The following is a 20,341-nucleotide window of genomic DNA, read 5'->3' on the forward strand; positions in this document are numbered from 1 at the left end:
CCCGCCACGTCCCACAGCCGGCAGAGGGCCCAGTACTCATCCTACAGAAGGGGAAGCGGAGGCCCAGGAGGGTTAAGGGCTTCCCCACCATCCCAGAGGTAGCAAGGAGGACTTGAACCCAGCACCTTTAACTCCATTTTCTGCACACTGCTTCTTTCTATGAACTGAATTTGAACCCTAGCTCAGACACAATTTTTTAAATGGTTTTTACTTTATATATTTTATTTTAATCTATTTCACTTATGTGTGGCTAGAAGGATGTAGCCCTGTATCTCTGTATACACACATTTCTCTCTACGAGATCTATATCCACACATCTATCTCTAGGCAGAGATAAATCCAGATATATCTCTCTATAGAGAATTACATATCTAGAGAAAGATCTCTTCAGAGATATAGGTATATGTCCGTATATTCTCTAGCTTTACAGGTATAAATATATGTTCGTCTCCATATATTGACTATCTTTAGAGATATAGATATGTCCATATATCATTTCCATATATCCCCTGTTTTTACAGATATAGGGATGTGTCCATATATCCCTTATCTTTATTGATATAGATATATGTCCATCTATCCCCTCTCTTTATATAGATATATGTCCATATATTCTCTCTATATATCCTCTATCTTTATATAAATATGTGTCCATCTATCCCCTCTCTTTATATAAATATATGTCCATATATTCTCTAGATATCCTCTATCTTTACATAAATATATGTCCCTATATCCTCTCCATATATCCCCTTTCTTTTTATAGATATATATCCATATATCTCTCTCTATATATATCCCCTCTCTTTATTATAAGTACATGTCCATATATCCTCTATCTTTTATAATAAATATATGTCCCTATATCCTCTCCATATATCCCCTCTTTTTATAGATATATAATCCATATATTCTCTATATATATATCCCTCTTTTATATAAGTACATGTCCATATATCCTCTATCTTTATATAAATATATGTCCCTATATCCTCTCCATATATCCCCTCTTTTTATAGATATATATCCATATATCTTCTATATATATATCCCCTCTCTTTATATAAATACATGTCCATATATCCTCTATCTTTATATAAATATATGTCCCTATATCCTCTCCATATATCCCCTCTTTTTATAGATATATATCCATATATCTCTCTCTCTATATATATATCCCCTCTCTTTATATAAATATATGTCCATATATTCTCTAGATATCCTCTATCTTTACATAAATATATGTCCCTATATCCTCTCCATATATCCCCTTTCTTTTTATAGATATATATCCATATATCTCTCTCTATATATATCCCCTCTCTTTATATAAGTACATGTCCATATATCCTCTATCTTTATATAAATATATGTCCCTATATCCTCTCCATATATCCCCTCTTTTTATAGATATATATCCATATATCTCTCTCTATATATATATCCCCTCTCTTTATATAAGTACATGTCCATATATCCTCTATCTTTATATAAATATATGTCCCTATATCCTCTCCATATATCCCCTCTTTTTATAGATATATATATATGTTCCTATCCCTCTCCATTTCCTTATCCAGTGAGTTAGCCCTGACAACATGAAAAGGAGAGAACCTGGGTGGGGGGAAACTTGGCCAAATGAATCGAGGCATCAGTCCAGTGTGGCAGTGTATGCAGTGTTCCACACCCCTATCCCACCACCTCTGCAAAGAACGGAGGGAAGAATATTTTGCCGTCTTCTGTGTGTCCCCAAAGATGAGAAAATTCACCTCCCTCCCAACTTTAGCCTAGCTTAGTCTGGCACCTTAATTGGTCATGACCTTGCCTCAGTTTCCACATCTGTGAAATAAGAGTAATACCGATGCCCCTCAAGGGGCCTGTGTGAAGAAACCTCAATGTGCAGGTTCCATAATGAACTAAGTGGATGAACAAATAGAGTTTGTGGGCCTCTATGGCAAGAGTGTCCCCTAGTCTGTGTGTTTGTCCGTGTGGGTCTCTGCAGATGTTGATACGCTGTGGAAAATGGAGGGGCAGAACTGGGTTTGCTGGAGTGGCCAGGAAGAGCCAGTTGTTAAATTCTAAGTGTGAGCATATTTTACACCTTAGAAACTTCCAAATAATGTCCATCGGGCTTGGTTTGTTACCTTGTTGACTGCCTAGATTTTAAAAAAGTGTTAATAAGTGTGTCCTTTAGCCATTTTTTCCCCTGGAAAGCTGGATGTAAAACATTTACCAGCATCAGGTCGAGCCTTTGAGGCTCATGACTGAATGTTACTCTACACTTGTATGTTTCAAGGGAAAGTCTGACCTATGGCATCTTTGAATTCCTGCTACAACAATAAGCATTTATTAAGCACTTGTAGTATTCAGAGCACTGAGCCGGATGCTAAAGATACAATAACAAAATGATGGATTTGGAGACAAGACCCAGAGTTAGAATCTAGATCAGATTTGTGTGACTTTGGAGCCTTAGTTTCCACATCTGTAAAATGGGAGGGGAGGGGGACTAGTTGACCTCTCAAGTCCCTTCTAACTTCAAGTCTGAAACCCAGATACTGCCTCAAGAAGCCTACATTTTATTTTATTTTTATTTTATTTATTTATTTATCTGTTTGTTTGTTTTGCTGAGGCAATTTGGATTAAGTGACTTGCCCAGGGTCACACAGCCAGGAAGTGTTAATTGTCATGAAGCCTATTTTTTAATGGTGGGGCACGATATATAAACTGACAGATTAATAGAAAGTAATTTGAGGGAAATAACTCGGCTAAAAGGAGAATTAAGGGACAGCACCCGAACTGAGCCAAGAAGGAAGCTAGGGATTCTAGCATGGGAGTGAGAGATGAGGGCCTGGAGACGGAAGGGGTACCGCCTGTGCAAAAGCATGGAGGTGGGAGATGGTGAAAAGCAGGGCCTGAGAAATGCAGGAGAAGCTAGAAAAAGAAGCTCCCAGGAGCCTCCCCCTCTCCTGTTTCCCCCACGGGTTCTAGGAAGCAGGCAAAGTGCCGGGGGAGGAGCGGGGTTCAGGCACTAAGGAGGTACTCCCTAGCCCAGGACGGGAGTGCAGAGTGGGGTGCAGTGGGGCTGCTAAGGCCGGAAAGCCCAGGGTTCTGAGACCCTCTGAGGCCTGCCGGCCAAGCCTCTTCTTCTCCGGGTGAGAAGGTTGGCTCATGGAGGTGTCGAGTAGCCAAGACTCTGTCTGAACCCAAGGTCCCCTGACCCCAGATTCAAGGAAGTGGATGGAGAAACTGAGAAGGGAGTGGGTCTTTGAAGAGTGATGGGGTGGAGGGGGATGAGAGACAGGGCAAGAGAGCCCAGGAGCCCGGAATGGGGGAGATGTCGGGGCCAGAAAGGCCTGAGATCGCAGGGAGGGCCCTTTCCGCCTTTTCCCTTGTGCGTCCCTAGCCCCCAGCACAGTCTGACGCTGCTGAGTGAGTGACTCATTGATGACCCGATTCCCTCGCTTGCAGAGAAGGACTGAGGGGGACAGACAGCGGCGGTCGGCCTCTGGGCTGAGCCCTTGCACTCCACAGATGGGGCTGGGGGACTTGGCCAGGGTCTCACAGCCCTGAGCATCCTCCTCCTGCAGATGCGGCTCCTGGGGGGAAGAGAGGAACTGAAGGAGGGGTGCATGAGATGGATGCGTGAATTTGGTTCCTTCAAATCCACGTGCACCATTTTCTTTGCTTCACCAGGACTCTAGGACACTCTGTGCTTAGGGACATGGAGAAGAGAAGGCTGGGGGAGCTGGGCCTGGGAAGGGGGTCCCTCTGGGAAATAAGCCAAAGGGGATTCCCCTGAGGCCAGGTCAGCTTCTCTGAGAGGATGCAAGGCAGGCCCAGGGAGGACCAGAATCCAGCCTTTGGGCTAAAAAGGAGACTCTCTGAGTCTGGCACTTGCTGCTTTGTGCCCCCTCTCCCTGCCTGCCCTGCCAAGGGGCGAGTGACCTGGAGGCTGAGAGAACTGAGCCCTCCCTTCCTTCCTCCCTTCTTCCCTCCCTCCTTTCTTCCTTCCTCCCTCCCTCCATCCCTCCCTTCCTTCCTTCCTTCCTCCCTTCTCTCCTTCCTTCCCTTTTCTTCCTCCCTTACCTTCCTCCCTCCTTTCCTTCCTCCTCCCTCCCTCCATCCCTCCCTTCCTTCCTCCCTCCCTCCCTTCTCTCCTTCCTTCCCTTTTCTTCCTCCCTTCCTCCCTCCCTTTCTCTTCCCTCCTTCTCTTTTCTTCCTCTCTCCCTTCCTGACTGGAGCTCAAAAATAGACTTGGACACTAGCCGTGTGGCTCTGGCCAAGCCACTTAACCTCTGATTGCTCCGTTTCCTCATCTGTAAAATGGGGATAATAATAGTATTTGTTTGGTTGCTGGGAGTATATACTTGTAAAGCACTTAGCCCAGTTTTGCTTAGCAGTAGGTGCTATATAAATGCCAGCCATGATCGTTGCTGCCGAAGTGACTTGTAGGCAGCAAGGAGCAGCACTGATTGAGACACTGGAGTTCTGACTCTAATTATAAACTGTATCCAGTGCGTCCTCTTGCTGGCAAGACTACAGAGATCCCATGTGGAAGCTTCTCAGGGACAAGAAGGGTTTTATTTTGTCTGTATCTCAACACCTCGCAGAGATTAAGGCATTTTATAAATGTTTGTGGGACAGCTGCCTGATCAAGGGGAGGAGATGCTCGATCTTGGTGCCTGCTGCCTGCCTGACCATCTGTCTCTTTTTCTGCCCCTCAGCCGAAGGCGCTCTCTGCCCTGACCCCCCCTCAGGAAAACCCGCGATGGCGACCAAGCGCAAAGGCGGCCTGAAGCTCAATGCCATCTGTGCCAAGCTGAGCCGCCAGGTGGTGGTGGAACAGGGAGCTGATCCAGGGGTCCGGCCAGAAGGTGGCCAGGGCAACCCCCTGCGGCCCCGGGAGAAGGAGCAAGGCGGTGGGTCAGAGGCCAAGGTCACCCAGACGCCACGGAGCGAGGAAGACAGGAGGCGGGCCGTGATTGAGAAGTGGGTCAATGGAAGCAGCGGGACGGCCCGCCCGTCCCGCTGTCCCGCGGCTGGGCCGGGGGCCCATCAATGGGGAAAAGGACCAGGGTGGGGGCCCTTAGACCCAACCTAAGGCGGGACTCGGGGAAGGGAAGGGGGAACCAGGTTTTGAGGTATGTTTGGATTTCCTTTTTCCCCCAAATTCTGGGTTGTTTTAAAAGTTTTTGGGGGGAGTTAAGGGAAATGGGTGGAAGGAAAATTAGTTTTAGGGAATACCCAAATTAGGCTTTGGGGAGTGGTGTGGAAAGATTAGGGAAAAAGGGGGAGGGGTGTGGGAATTTTCTAGGACAAAGGGGGGAAAGGCAGAGGGAGGGGAATGGGAGGCAGGGAGATGGAGAATGGGTAAGAAAGAGGAGGGTGTACTGATGACAGTTAAGAGAACCAGAATGGGGAAAGTGGAAGAAGACTGAAAGAGAGAGTGATAGAAGGGAATAGAAAGAGGGAGCAAGACTGAAGGAAAAAAAGGAAGAAGGAAAGGAGGAGGGAGGAAGAAAGGGGGAAATATGGAAAGAGGGAAGAAAGAAATGAGGAATAAATGGGGGAAGGAACAAGAAATGAGGGAAAGAGAGGCAGGAAGGAAAGAAGAAAGGGGAGAGGGAGAAGGAAGGAAGGGAAAAAGAAAGGAGGGAGAGAGGAAGAAAAAGGGAAGAAAAGGAGGGAGTGAAAAAAGAGGGCAGGCTGCCTGGCTTGCAGAAAGGGGTGTTTAGGTGTTCCACTCAGACTGGGGCCAGCAAGAGCTGGCTTTTGGGGCAGCAGCAGGGCATTTTCCTATGCCAGGCCTTTCTCAGGAAGGGAGGGAGCCAGGGGCACTGGTGGTGCTCTGGGGAGGAGCCACAGGGAAGGCCCAGTGTGGGCAATCTCCAGGCTCCTAGCAGACCCAGTTGAGCAGCCCTGAGGCTGGGGTTGGAGCCGAGGAAGTGGGCTCTGGGACAGAGGCCTAGGAGACTGATCAGGAAGGCGGCCATATGCGAACGTGGCTGTGAGAGGGCCCGGCTGGCGGGCATATGCACTGGCGTGTGTTTCCCAAGAGCGTGCTGAGAATGTGTAGACAGAGGCAGCAGGAAGACTAGTCTGCTTTCTACATATTTATGTCTTTGATTTTCTCTTGGAATATTCCTGAAAGTGCTTTGGGTCTCCCTGCATCTTCTGACATCCTGTAGAGTTGGAAGGGACTGCCTGCAACATGAATGAATGAATGAATGAATGAATGAGTGAGTGAGTGAGTGAGTGAGTCTTAGAGCTGGAAGGGACCTCCTGCAACATGAATGAATGAATGAATGTATTCACCTCCACCTGGGCAAGCTCCCCCTCCTGGAGCATCTTGAATCAATGCTCATTCTGGGTTCCCAGAAGCCTCTGGGAGAGCCTCTTCCCCCTGGAGCCGGCTGGAAATATTAGAAAGCTGTCTCCTTAGGTCAGATTGAAACCTGCCTCGGTGTGACTTTTAGCTCTGGCCTCTGGGGCCAAGCAGATTAAGGCTAATCCCTCTCTGCCCCTGCCAAGGTCTTCCCTGAGGGAGAGACCATTGGCCTGTCCCTTCCTTCCCTCCAGCTTCTCCCCTGGCCTCCTGCCTCCTTCTATCTAAATTGTACTCTGGCTTCTCTCCTTCCCATATCTCTCCTGGGACTCCCCCCTCCCCAGTCCCACTAACTAGAAGGCCTTTCCATATAGTGGAAAGTCAGAAGACCTGGATTCAAATCCTCCCACCTCCCTTGGTCTCTAACCTCACTGAGCCTCAGTTTCTTTACCTGCCTGGTGAGGGACTTGGACTAGCCGGTTTCCCGGGTCGCTTCCAGCTCAGTTGCTGGGATCCGGCTCTCCTCCGCCTTCCTTAGGATGGGAGGTGTCTCCAGGGCATCCCAGGGTGGGTGTTCTAGGGACCCTGCTCTGCTGATCCCTGCGGGGGTGGGAGAAGAAAGGGGAGGGGGTGGAGGAGAAGCAGGGGGTCAGAGCTCCGGGTGCCGGTGGGTTGTCGGAGCCCCGTAGTTTGGGGGTGATCGCCCGGTGGCACGGACTCCCCGGCCAGGGATCTGTCCAGATGCCCTCCCTTCCTCCCTCCCCCAGCCCTGGGGTGGCTCGGGAGGAGAGAGCGGCCCTCCCTGCCCCTCCCCCAGCCCCATTTCCAGCACCCCCCCCTGCAGCGAGGGGCGCATCTTCCTCCCTGTGCGGGGAGCCCAGGCAGCCACATAATTATGCATATAAGATATAAACAGAGCTGTTTAATTATCCTTCGCCACATCAGTGACAGAGTAATTAACAAACATTGCAAGATCAATGAGGAAAAGTGTGACCTTCAGTTTCCTCTGATAGGAAAAGCCCTTGCCACATTCAGACACAAGGTGATTGCACCAGGGCTGGGGGGTGGGGTGAACGAGGAAGGGGCCGTCGCCCCGGAAGTCCCCCATCTGCGCTGCCCCTCCCCTGCCACTGGGGAGGCCTCCCCCTGACTGTCACAGAAAGGGGCCCGGCAGGGGGTCGGCCTGGCCTGGGGGGGCCAGCAGGGGGTCGGCCTGGACTGACACGGAGTCCTTCCCTTCTTACTTCAGTCAGCCCGACCGTGGGGTGATTTTGTTCTGCAACCCCCCCACCCCCTGCCCACCCTTTGGGACAGCAGCAGAGGGTGCCCCTGGTTCTCCTCCCCCCCCCCAGGCCAGGCCAGCCCTCCCGGGCTCAAGGCTCTGGGCTTTCGCCCTGGGGCCCCCGGCCCCTGCCCCCTCTGAGCTGCCCAGGGAGGACTTGGTGCTTTCCTGCCATATATAGTAGCTGTCTCCAGCTATTTTTAGCCCGTTTCCCCTGGTCCCTGAGCCACATGTGCCGGGGCCAAAGCCCTCTCCTGCGCTCTCCACCAGCAGCCACCAGGGCCTGGCACTGCCCACCTCCCAGGGCCCGCTCCATCTGAGTGTGGGCCACTGCTCCTCCCTCCAGGGCTGACATTGCCGGTGCCCAGAGGGCAGGGCCTGGGAGGAGCCTCCCTTGTCAGTTGCCTTTATTCTCTGTGCCCCAGAGGGCCGGGTCTCACCTTGCTGTCCCCTGGGGGGTCAGTGGGAGGATAGCCCGGGACTCTGGGGAGTTCAGAGAGCCTCGTGCCCGGGACAGCCCAGCGGGGTCACTGCTTTGTCCACTAGCCCTTCGCCCATCCCCAAAACAGGATATTCTGGGAACAGGAACCCCTGAGGGCCTTCTGCAGAAGATCCCAAGCTTCCCCCCTCCTCCCTTTCTCTTTCCTTCCTCTCCCTCCCTTTCCCTCTGCTCTGGCTGAGGTAGGACCTGTCGAGTTAGACCGGAGGCAGATTCTGCGAACACTCGGCCCCTTCGCCACCAATGCTCACCCCTCACCCTGGCGCCTAATTACACAAACCAACCCCCACCAAACTCTGAATGTGAATGGGGTGGATTTGCCCATAAAGCAGAGGAGAACTGCAGACACCCAAGGGCCACAGGGCGCCTGTGACGTGGGCCTCCTGTCCCTTGGGCCCGAGAGTCGCCCATCCCCTGCGGGGTGTGGTCAGTGCCCGGGAAGTTGTGGAGCCGTGTTTGTCTCTGCCAGAGTGTGAGAGAGAGAGTGTGTGTGAGAGTGTATGATTGTGAGTGTGTGTATGTGTGTGTGATTGTGAATGTGTGTGTTAGTATAATTGTGTGAGTGTGTGTGTCTGTGTCTGTGTGTGTGATTGTGTGAGTGTGTGTGTGAGTGTGAGTGTGCACCCGCCCAATCCAGGCCCCTGCCAGTCTGGGCTCCCCCTTTTCCTCAGGGCTCTGCCCTGGCTCTCGGGGAGGAGGGAGCTGCCGGGAAGCCGTTGGAGCCCCCGTGAGCCGGCTTCCATCCCCAGCCCAAGCCCCTGTAGCACCCGCCCAGGAGAGTTGCAGTGAGTGATTGGAGGCGATGAGGAGGGAGGTTTGAAGGACTCCTGCACACAGTAAATCTTTGCTTGGCGGGAGGGAGGAGGCCATTGCGGGCACAAGAGGGGAGGAGGGCCTCCGTGTCAGATTGAAGCTTAAATGAATCTGAGCTGGCACGTCAGACCAATCTGTATTTCCTCCTTTGCTCTGTTATTGGGTGACCTCCAGCTCCCTTTGAAGCTCCACTTCTCCCTCTCCCCTCCTCCCTTCACAGTGACCAGCAAAGCAGCCTGGGGAGGACACAGAGACCGCAGCCAGACTGCCAGGCCCTGGGACGGCCCGGGGCCCTGAGCCCCGGGTTCCGGGTTGGGGCGTGGGCCAGAGTAGAGAAAGTGGGGGAGGATTTGTGAGGGGAGGGGAAAAGGGAAGGGAAAAAGGTAATGGTTCTGGGGTGGGAAAATTAGGGGGGATTACCCCAGAAAGTGCCAGGTCTGTTCCCTTCCTCAGTCTCCTTTGTCTAAAATTGGACCCAGCCCTTCCCCCCAAACCTGGCCTGGGGTTCTAAGATTGGAGGTGAGGGTTTTTAGGTTTGCCAAATAAAAAATTTTTTACAAAAGAAGGCATTGGGCCTGAAGAAAACCACTCCCGTGGATCTTTGGTTAAGCGGCACCCCTCAGGGACCCATTTTTCTTTCCTTGAAATGTGATCCCTTTTCCCCAAATTTTTCTTCCCCGGAAAAAAGAGGGGAGGAAAAGAAGAAGAGATGGAAAAGGGGGAAAGGGAAATGGGAGTTTGGGTGGGGGTAAGGGGTAAAAGAAAAAAAGTGGGAGGTGGGACTGGAGGAAGAGGAAAAAAAAAGGAGAAAGAGAGAAAAGGAAAAGGAAATAAAAGGTTGGGAATGGGAAAATAAGGGGAATAAGAGAATGTAGAAAGTAAATAAATGGGGCAGGGGCTGAGAAAGGAATAGGGGAAAAGAAAAAGGGAAAAAGAAAGAGAGAAGAAAGTGGGGAAGAAGGAAAATAAAAAGAAAATTAAGAATGAAAGGAATAAAAAGGGAAAATAGGTTAAGAATGAAGAATGAGAAAGAAAATAAGGGAGAAGAGGAGAATGAAAGAAAAATAAAGGGAGAATGAAGAAAATAAAGAAAAATAAAAGGGAAAATAAAAATAAGACAGGGGAAAGCTAAAAAAATAAGGGGAAAAGAAGAATAGAGAAAAAGAGAAAGAAGAAGAATGGGAGAAGACAGAGCGAGAATAGGAAAAAAAAGAAGGAAGAGAGAAACAGGGAAAGACTGAGAGAACAAAAGAATGAGAAAGAGAGAGAATGAAGAGAAAATAAGAGAGACTGAGAGAGAGAAGGGAGAAGCTTTAAAAAAATCACCAGTCCCACACCACCCCCATTTTATAGATGAAAAAACTGAGACCCAAAGAGTAGGGGATTTTAGTGTAAAAGGGAAAACAAGGGGAAGGAAAGGATTGTTGGTGTTCCCGTGCGTGTTTTTTTTGTTTGTTTTTTTTTTTGTACAATGTTTGGCTTTCCCTGTAGAGTATGCCCCACCCTTTGTTTCTTTTTATTTTCTATGAAATATAGGTGTAATCAGTTTTGGTAATGAATGATCCTATTCTGCCTTTGGACCGGTCAGTATTTTTTCCTTTTCCTCCGCCCTTTTTCTGGGCTTTAATGGATTTTTTATTATTATTAATTTTATATTTTTGTTTTATTTTTTCCCTGGTTATCAGTAATTTTTTTAAAACCCATTTTTTGAATTATTTAAGGAGAAAAATAGAAAAAAAGGGGCCCAAAGGAGTGTGTTCTTGGGGAGCGGTGCTTGATTCTGCGGTGTTTAGTGGGTATTTGGGAGCGGGGCCGGGGGTCCCCCAGGTTCGGATTTCGGTGCGGTTCCCCTGACCCATTTTCCGGCCCCAAAGGTGGGAGGTGGGTTTTGCTTTTACTTGTAAAATCGTTTTCCTTCATTGGCGAGGGAGCACGAGACATTTATGAAACTTTGTTTAATGTACTGAAAAGCCATCGGCCAGAACATTTAGGAAATTGATTTTCCTGGCATTGATGAACTCGTTTTATTTTACCCCAGTATTAATTACTTTTTTTTTAAACAAATTAATTTAAGAGTCAAAATAAAAGTGAGCCAAATGTCGTAGATCGCCCCCCGGCCCCCTGGGGAGGGGGGGGGGCCACCTTTGACCGCCTTGTCCCCAGGGAAGCCTCTCCCTGGGGATCGCCACCACCATGAAGAGTTCCTGGGATGGCTCGCACAGAAGTTTGGGAAGTGGCCAAGAAGGTCCTTGGGCCCCAACCCGGGCGCAGCCCGAGGCCCGGCGCGGGGGCGGCAGAAGCGGGGGCTTTCTCTGGCCGAGGCATTCCCGAAGCTCAAGGCGAGGTGCCGGGGGGCACAAGGCCGGGGACCAAGGAGGGGGCCGGTGGTGCCAGCAGACCCCCTGGAGACGGACCACCCTCGCCCCTCCCACGGGCCCGATGGGGGGTGTGGTCGGCCTGACGATTCTTCCAGAAGTAAGAAGGAGTGCGGCCCCAGAAGGCAACACAAAAAGCCCTCGGCGACTTGGAGAACGTGGGTACCTGCATCTTCGGGGGGAGGGGGCCGGAATGGCGGGCCATCGCTTCAAGACCGGGAAGGTGGGCCCCCTCCCCGACGGCGAAATCCAGAAGCTGGGCCCCGCCGCCCCCCCAGCCTGGCCCCAGCCCTCGCGGCCCCCAGCAACCCCCTGGGGTGGGGGCCCGGCCCAGCCCTTTTCAACAGGTACCTGAAGTGCCTTTCCAAGCGGGTTCCATCACCACCGGGACCGTCTCCACCGGCGGTTCCTTTCCCCCAGCGTGGGACCCCCGCTTTGGGGGTTTCGGGGGCCCCGTAGATGCGAAAAGAAGGGGACAGAAATGGGGCTCAGGCTGGAGGCTGGGTCTTGTGGGACAGGAGGGCCCGGCCCCTCCTTCGAGCTGGACTGTGCCCACAGGGCTGGGCCTGAGAAATGACCAGGACGGGCTGGGCCCAGGACCCGACCTCCCGTCCCCAGGGCTCCAAGGTGAGCTTCCTGCAAGCCTCCCAGCCCCGCTCCCCGACTCTCCCCTGGGCCCCTCACATGGGCAGGATCCAGGGAGGGCAATGATCAGCCAGGCCAGACTCGGGGCTCTCTCTGTGGCCGTCTGGGGGCTCCCTCCCTGCCGTTCCTCAGCATCTCAGAGATGCTGGGGCAGCCGCAAGGGAGGCGGCCCCTTCCCCCGGCCCACAGGGAACCGGAGCGGGTCCTGCCCCACCACGGGGCCCTGGGCCCGGCTCCCAGAGGCTCCTAGTGAAGGGGCAACCGGGCTGGGCCCCTGGGAGATGGGTGAGTCTGGAGACAGTCCCGGTGAGAAGCGAGCGCCCACCACGAGGGGCCCGACCCCAGGACATGTTCCTTGCTCACTCTGGCTCCCCGAGCCCTTTCTTCACCCCGGGTGACCTTTAGGCCTACAGTTCAGTCAGTTTGTCACCCAGGTACCGGGGACTTTGGCTCACTGACGGCCAAGCCGGCTTGTACAACCAACCCTGGGCCCGGGCTCCTCCCCAGGGACCTGTGGGCCCTCCCAGAGGCTCCCGCCACCTTCACGTCCCTGTCCCCTCAACCCCGGAGCCAGGCTGCTGACCCACCCCTGCCTCCCTCTTGGCGCACCGACCTTGGCTGGGAAGGAGCCCCTGAGAGTCTGCGCCTCAGGCAGCCCTTCTTTTTCTTTAAGTTTATTCTTTATTACCGCTTTTTATTTCCAAGACATGTGCAGGGGTAATTTTTCAGCATTGACCCTTGTGAAACCTTCTGTCCAACTTTTCCCCTCCTTCCCCCCCCCAGATGCCAGGGAGTCCCATGCATGTTAAATACATTAAGGGCAGCCCTTCTTGAAGGAACGAGCGGCCCACGAGGTCTGACCTCTCCGCCTTCCTGGGCGTGAGTTCTGGGGGCACCGACCCTGCCCCGGGTCGTTGGAGTAAAGAAAATCTTGAAGACTGAGTCACAGCTGGACTGGAGACAATATTGGTGCAGTGGGAGGGCGATGGATTGGAGGGCAGTTCAGGCTGGGGACCCTGGGCCGGGGGGGCTTTCAGCAAACTTGTTCCCACTGCCTGGGCCCGTTTCCCTGCTTAAGATGAAAGGGTCAGACTGGATGAGCATGAAGATCTTCCCAGCTCTGACCTCCTATGCTCTAAGAGCCCTCCCAGTTCTGACCTCCTGGGTTCTAAGGGCGCTCCCAGCTTTAGAGTTCATGATCCTCCTTCTCAAACCCTTTCTTTGATATACTTAGCGACTGTACCCAGGGATCCCCTCTAAACTCACTCCAGGAAGATCCAACTCGGGACCCTGGCTCTGCCCCTTCCTGGTACCTGAGCCTGTCCCATCTCCCCTTCTCTGTCCCAATGCTTCCTCCTTCCCTTGCCCTGTGTTCTTCCACTGTGCCCCCTCTATTTCTTCTGGAGCTGACAGCAGACAGGGCAGACTCAGGGCCTCCGGCACCCTGCTCTCCTGGCCTGGGAACCCTCTTCCCAAGCCCGTGCCGGGTCCCAGACCTAAGTCGCCCCTGGAGGCTGAGACCCCACAGGTCACCCTCCTACCCGGGGCCTTTTTCTTCCCTGAGGGCCATGACCTCGGAAGCTGGGGTGGGGTTGGGAAGGGCTCGCTCCCCCATAAGGGGCCGGCTCCGAGGGAAGTGGGGCTGTCCCCGCCTCTCCCACCAGCTTTGTGACCTATGTGTCTCTCCCCAGGAACGGATTGCCCACAGATAAACCAGCTGTCACCGAAGATGTAAATATTTACCAGAAATATATTGCCAGGTAGGCCAATCCTGGAGGGAGGCCGGCCTGGAGGGGGGTCCCGGGGATCAGGCAGAATGGGCCCCGAGGTCCCCACTCTGTCTGGCGGCTGAAACGCCCTCAGACACTTTCTGGCCCCTTCTCCGGGCTTGTGTGTTCCCTTAGCAAGGGCTCCGGCCCCCGGGACCCACAGGGTGACCCCCAAGGCAAGATCAGCAAACTCCAGGTCTGCCCTGGTTTTCTTAGTTCCTCCCCCAAGTCATTAAGGTCCCTTTGGGCAAGGGCACGAGGGGTGGCTAGAAGCAGGAAGGACTCCTGGCAGCTGTCCCAGCTCTCTTATGCGAGGTGGGCCCGGCCTCCCGGACCAGGGGAGCAGGAAAGAGGCTGGAGATGCCCGATCCCAGACTCAGGCCTTCCCTGAGCAGCTGTGGGTGGAACTGTTTCATCCCCTAAAACGACTGAGGGTGGGGAGCGCCAGGTGGGGTCCCCGGGGCCTGCCCCCATATCTGTGTCTCTGTCTTGCCCCCCCCAATTTCCCCCAGTCTTCCTCTGCCTTCCCCCTCTGTCTGTCTTCCTCAGTACGCCTTTTCCCCATTTTTATTATTATCATCATCATTATTATTATTAGTGCCTCAGCAGATGGTCCTTTTGGCAGATCCGGTTTAAATATTTATTTGTGTGGAGCCCCCCCATAATTGGGCCCCCTCCCCTCCCTCTCCCATCACCGACGAGGGGCCTGGGCCTGGCGGAACCCCCCCCACTCCATCCGGGCCGCGTGGAGGCTGCGCCAATGGCTGGTCCGGGCCTAGGACGGTGTCCCATCGGAAGGGTGGCGGGGAGGGGGCTGGGATGGGGCTTCATGCTGGCTGGCGAGCAGGCGTGGGAGCGAGCTCCCCGCTGCGGGGAGCCGAGCAGATGCTGCACTTTAAAAATTCATAACTCTGGACTGTTTCAAGTGTCAGAAAATGCCTGAGAGCAGATAACCCTTTAGACGCCTCCTCGGCATCCGCTGTGGGCCAGGCCCTGCTGCCCAGCTCCTCTGCCCTCCCGGCCCAGGGAGCCCCCTCCCGAGCCAAACGTGGGAGCATCCACTGACCCGGACGCCGGGCCCTCTCTCCATCCTTGCATTAATTCAGTAAACACTTAGTAAGCTCCTACTGTGTGCACTGGTCTTGGTCACAGGCAGTGTTTGAATCTAGGTCTTCCTGTATCTCAAGCCAGGTCATTAGTCTCTCTCTCTTTCACACACAAGCCCCCGAGGTCTTATCCAAGTACTTAGCATCCTACCTGGCACATCGTAGGTGCTTAATAATCTTGACTGATGATTGATTCAGACCGAGCACACCCGCCCTGTCCTGGGGTCTGGTTCCCTCTCCCACCAGGCTCTGGGAAGCCTTAACTCCATCAGGGTCTCCTCCAGGGAGCCTTCCCCACTCACCGTCCCCAAGTCAGCCGTGCTCTTTCTCCTCCTGGCATTTATTTTTACTGTGCTCCCGTGGGGAAAGACCCTTCCTGCCTCTGAAACCATGAGCTGCTGCACAAATTGGGGCTGTTCCCCCTCCCCGACTGTCCCTGAAAAGGGAGGCAGCAGGGACATCATGGAGGAAGATGGGGGGCAGCAGAGAGAGCTGGGGGTCTGAAATGAGAGGGGGTGGGTGCAAGCGCTGACTACCACTTACTCCTTGTGTGACCTTGCATGAAATAGTCCTCTCATGGCCTCAGTTTCCCGGCCTGTAAAATGAAAAGTTGGACTCGATCCCCCAGTGAGAGCCTTTAAACTCAGAGAGAGGTCCTGGAGGCAGAGGAGCTGGCCTTGGCAGGAAAAGTGAGGAGGGGTCTTCCTGACCCATGCACCTTAAGAGGCCTACATCTAATGACCCAGAAAGTCCCTTTGCACCTTACATTTATGATCCAGGTGACACGTCCAAGGTCACCCACCCGTGGTGCTGCCCAGGATTCCGAAATCACCCGCCTTCCCAATTTAACTCTGAAAAATCATCTTCTCTGGAATCAAAAGCTTGTTGTTGTTTCTGACCCTTCACAACCTCAGTTGGGATTTTCTTGGCAAAATGGTCGGCCATTTCTTTTTCCGGCTCATTTTACAGATGAGGAAACTGAGGCAAATAGGCTTGAGTGAGTTGCCCAGAATCATCCAGCTACTAAGTGTCTGAGGTTGGATTTGAACTCAGCTCCTCCCGATCCTGGGCCAGCCGCCACCTAGCTGCCCACTAACCTGTGTGACCTTGGATAAAACCCTTAACCGCCCTCCCTCTCTTTATGTTTCCCTTCCTTCCCACTTCCCCTGCCCCCGTGACATCGCTTTGTACTTGAGAGACAGCAGGACGGGATGGATCAAGAGCTGACTTTGGCACCCAGGACTATCTGACAAACCCCTAGGAGCCGTGACCTGCCATGGGAGAAGGAATTTCCTCATCTGGGAGTTCCTACTCTGATGAGTTCAGGAGTCACCTAATAACTAAGTAGATGAACTTGGTAGTGACTTATCTGTGCGTTGGAAGCTCCCTGAGGGCGAGCGCCAGTTCCTGTTTTTGTATCTCAGCCCCTCACCTAAGTATACAGTAGGTGTCTAATAAATGCTGGTTGGATGGGATTGAGCGGAATTCTCTGCCCTCACAGGTTCTCTGGCAGTCAGCACTGCGGCCACATACACTGTGCATACCAGTACCGGGAACACTACCACTGCCTGGACCCCGAGTGCAACTATCAGGTAAGAAGGGGAGGGGGAGGAAATGTGTCAGGTCGCCGGCCCACAGCCCCTTTCCCCCCAGTCGCTGGGGGCGCAAGACAGGGTGCTACAGAGTGAGTGGGTCCTGCAGGGGACCCTGCCCACCCGCACCTGTGCCCTTAGTGAGAGAGCAGAGTGAAGAACCCGGTCGTGGTGGGAAAGCAAGGGGAGGAAGCATGACTTCTGCCTCCCCCTTGGCCCTGTTTCTTCCAGTTTTGATCACCGTGGCCGCTCCCCACAGCCAGCCCCATTCAGGAGCCTGTGTGTCCGGCAGGGTAATAGGGAGCCCCTGGAGGTGCTAGTGAGAGGTCAGCATTTCCTTGGCACCCATCCTTAGGTGCATCAGTGCAGGGCCGCCTCGTCCCGGTTCAGCTCAGATCGGATCACAAGGCTACAGCCCCTCGCTCCCCACAATTCTCTTTTGTGTCTCTGGACAAATGACCCACAGGAGAGCTCTGCGTTAGCTTGTGTCCCCAGTTGCCCACGCGCTTGCTGGCGGAGTGATTATAATGAGTAATAAATACCGGGCAGGCCCTCGGGCCAGCCGCGGGACCCAGGGGAGTCCACCCTTCACTGGATCCTGATACTGCTAGAAGAAGAATCCCGGAGCTCTTTCCAGCAAATCAGAGCTCACAGATTAATATTTCTATTCATTTCCAAAAAGGAGCTCATTTCTCCCCCAAATAATAATGGTCCCTAATGGAGAGCTGGGCCTGGAATCAGGCAGACCCGAATCCAAATACGGCCCCAGACACTTGTAGCTGGGGGATTCGGAGCAAATCATATGACGGCTGTCTGCCTCAGTTCCCTCAGCTGTAAAATGGGGATAATAACGATACCCACCTCCCTGTTATACGGATCAGATAAGGGAGGTTTGTAAAGCACTTTGGAAAGCTTACAGCATTACGTAAATGCTAGCTATTAACATCATGATCGTTATTATTATTATTAAAGTGCTATATAAATGCCAGCTATTATGATTAAAGCATTACATAAATGTGCGCTGTTATTAAATATAAAAGAATAATGTCCCAGAACGTTATTTCTCTCTGAAACCCACTGAAAAAGATGAGAACAAGGTAATAATAATAATAATAGTCATCATCATGATGAGGATAGTAAGGAGAATGACTGCTGTTTATTGGCAGTTTAAGGGTTAGAAAGCCCCGAACATCCTTAGGCCGTGGGAGCCGCCCAGTCACCCCATCGTAGCCTCATAGGATCCTGGGAGGGACGCCGGAGATTATCTGGTTCAGCCTCCGAGGCCATGTAGCAGAAGTAGCTTTGGATCCTGGATTAGACCTAGGAGGAGTCTTTTGAGTTTAATGTGCCCATTGGACAGATGAGGAAACTGAGTTTCGGAGAGTCACCCAGGTAGACCAGGGTTTGAATCCAGGGATTTGTATCCCAGCAGAGTCGCCAGTCCCAGCCCCGAAGGGAGCCGGCGGCTTCCTCGGACCTAGATCTGGGCTCAGCCCCCCCCCCCGGCCTCTTCCCCCCCACAGAGATTCACCAGTAAGCAGGACGTGATCCGTCACTACAACATGCACAAGAAGAGGGACAACTCCCTGCAGCACGGCTTCATGCGCTTCAGCCCCCTGGACGACTGCAGTGTCTACTACCATGGCTGCCACCTCAACGGCAAGAGCACGCACTACCACTGCATGCAGGTAAGGCCAAGCCCCTGGCCCCGGCCCCTGCTCCTGCTGGCGGAGGGTAAGCTCTCTGAGGGCAGGACGCCCGTGCATCCCTGGTGCCAGAGAGAGACAGAGAAAGGCCTGTTCGGAAGAACTCCCTACTGGTCCAGCAACAGCCTTTCCTAAAGGTCCACTGTCCACAAGGGGAGGCCCTGAGGGACGGAGGACTCTGAAAAAAGGTGGGTGATCCCTGCCCTCCTCCCACCGCCAGCTTTTGAGCCTGGCCCCTCCTTCAGCCTCAAGTTGGCCCCTGAAAACAGGAAGGAAGGAAGGAAGGAAGGAAGGAAGGAAGGAAGGAAGGAAGGAAGGAAGGAAGGAAGGAAGGAAGGAAGGAAGGAAGGAAGGAAAGGAGGGAGGGAGGGAGGAGGAGGGAGGGAGGAAGGAGGGAAGGAAGGAAGGAAGGAAGGAAAAAAGAGGGAGGGAAGAAGAAGAGAAAGGAGGAATGAAGGAAGGGAGGAAGAAAAGAGAAGGAAGGAAGGGAGGGAGGAAAGAAGGGAGGAAGAAAAGGAAGGCAAGGAAGAAGGAAGAAAAGAAAGGTGAAAGGGGAGAAAGGAAGAAAAGAAAAAGGAGGAAAAAGAAAAGAAAGGAAGACAAGAAGAAAGGAAGAAAAAAAAAAAAAATAAATAAATAACAAGAAGAAAGGAAGAAGGGAGGAAGAAAGGAAAGGAAAGGAGGAAGGAAAAGAAGGCAAAAAGGAAAGGGAAAAAAATGCAGGAAGAGAGGAAGGACAAAAAAAGGAGGGAAGGAAAGAAGGAAGGAAGGAAGAATGGAGAAAAAGTAGGAAGAAGGAAAGGGAAAAAAGAGGAAGGGAGAAAGAAAAGAAAGGAAAAAGGGAGGAGAGGAAGAAAAGAAGGAAGGGAGGAGGAAAAAGGAGAAAGGAAGGAAAGAAAGAAGGGGAGAAGAAAAGAAAAAGGGGGAAAGGAGGAAGGGAGGAAGAAAAGAAAGGGAAAAAGAGGAAAGGAGGAAGAGAGAAAGAAAAGAAAGGAAAAGTGAGGAAAGGAAGAGGGGAGGAAGAAAAGAAAAAAGGGAGGAAAGGAGGAAGGAAAAGAAGACAAAAAAGAAAGGAAGGAGGAAGGAAACTAGGAAGGAGGGAGAGCATGTGGGTAAACAGCTGGGCAGTAAAGGGAAGCCTTTCTGAGGCCAGCCTGGACATCACAGGAGAGCAGGGGCCCTAAGATGGGAGTTCCGGTGCATGAAGGCAGTTGAGTAAACTGAGGCCCAGAGAGGGAAAGGCCTAGAGTTACATGGCTAAGCGGCAGGGCCAGAATGTGCACCCAGACCCTGCCCAGACCCACTGTGCGCTCACGTTCCCTGCCTCAGGGTTTGGGCCCTCAGCCCGGAGTAGCCTGGGCACAGACTCCTGCTCCTGGGACTGAAGCGGGCCCTGCCCTCTCCGGGACCTCCCCCTGCCTGAGGGGTAGCGACCTCGAGCCCTGACTTCTCCCACTTTTCACAGATGGGGAGACAGATTCCGAGTGGCCCAGTGCCCTGGCTCAGGGTCACCCAGCTAGTAAGTTGCGGAGGCCATTCTGACCCAAGCAGGCTCCCGAGCCCCCTAGAGAGAAGGGGCCGATGGGCCTTCCGGCGGCCGAGGCCTTGGCTGGCTCGCTGCCTCTGGGCCCAGAATAGCCCTCAGCCCTGTCCCCAGGGCCTCCCAGCCCAGCTGTTCCTGGACAGGTGCGGGCCCAGAGCCTGGTGCTCGGGAAGATGCGCCCGGCGGCCTCACGCCAGGCCTGGGGCGGGGCCTTCCCCATGCCCTTACTTGGTGCGGATGAAATTCAGTTAGCTGTTTATACAGACGGACATTTTTCAGGCTTTAACACCAAGAGCGGCGTTGCAAATAATTCCCCAGGAGTTTTTGTTTAATTCTTTGTTTTAATGCCTTTCAGAGTCTGGGCTTTTTCAAGGTGTCAGGTCCAAAGAGAGTTCCTTTTGCCTGGAAATAGCGGCCGAATCTTTGTTCTTTTTTTTCGTTTCTGGGTATTTGTCAGGGGGGTTGTTACGGGCCGCTCGAGTCCAAAACCTGGGCCACAGGCAGAGGGGGGCCCGGCTGTCCAGGCTCTGAGATGGTGCAGACACTGGCATGGCCCAAGTCTTGAGGGCGATTGCAAATTCCACCGGGTTTTGACTCAATATGGCAAGGTTTGCCCGTCTTACCCAGGCTGGTGGGAGGAGGGCCCCGGGCCTGGGGGGAGCCGGCACCTCCCAGCAGCCCTG

At 52.9% G+C, this 20,341-nt stretch overlaps 2 protein-coding genes across 2 annotated transcripts in view; both read left to right on the forward strand.

The window, feature by feature from the left end:
• The first annotated feature begins 4,431 nt into the window (after positions 1-4,431).
• On the forward strand, positions 4,432-5,104 carry LOC116422639 (zinc finger protein castor homolog 1-like). Its single transcript, XM_031961554.1, has one exon. The coding sequence runs from the start codon at positions 4,553-4,555 to the stop codon at positions 5,102-5,104; it is 552 nt and encodes a 183-aa protein (XP_031817414.1). The 5' UTR covers positions 4,432-4,552.
• Positions 5,105-11,115: 6,011 nt separating this feature from the next.
• The window catches only part of LOC100922988 (zinc finger protein castor homolog 1), a 32,796-nt gene continuing 23,570 nt past the window's right edge, over positions 11,116-20,341 (forward strand). Inside the window, exons 1-7 of the mRNA XM_031961555.1 lie at positions 11,116-11,614; positions 11,718-11,924; positions 12,075-12,227; positions 12,377-12,580; positions 13,561-13,702; positions 16,319-16,409; positions 17,933-18,097. Coding sequence (XP_031817415.1) covers positions 11,116-11,614; positions 11,718-11,924; positions 12,075-12,227; positions 12,377-12,580; positions 13,561-13,702; positions 16,319-16,409; positions 17,933-18,097 — 1,461 coding nt within the window. The remainder of the gene's footprint in view (positions 11,615-11,717; positions 11,925-12,074; positions 12,228-12,376; positions 12,581-13,560; positions 13,703-16,318; positions 16,410-17,932; positions 18,098-20,341) is intronic.

This window comes from Sarcophilus harrisii, chromosome 3, assembly GCF_902635505.1.
Source record: "Sarcophilus harrisii chromosome 3, mSarHar1.11, whole genome shotgun sequence".
In the NCBI taxonomy this organism is placed as follows: Eukaryota; Metazoa; Chordata; class Mammalia; order Dasyuromorphia; family Dasyuridae; genus Sarcophilus; species Sarcophilus harrisii.

Coding starts and splice junctions, on each gene's coding strand:
- LOC116422639 (XM_031961554.1), top strand. CDS start 4,553: ATGTGGAAGCTTCTCAGGGACAAGAAGGGTTTTATTTTGTCTGTATCT.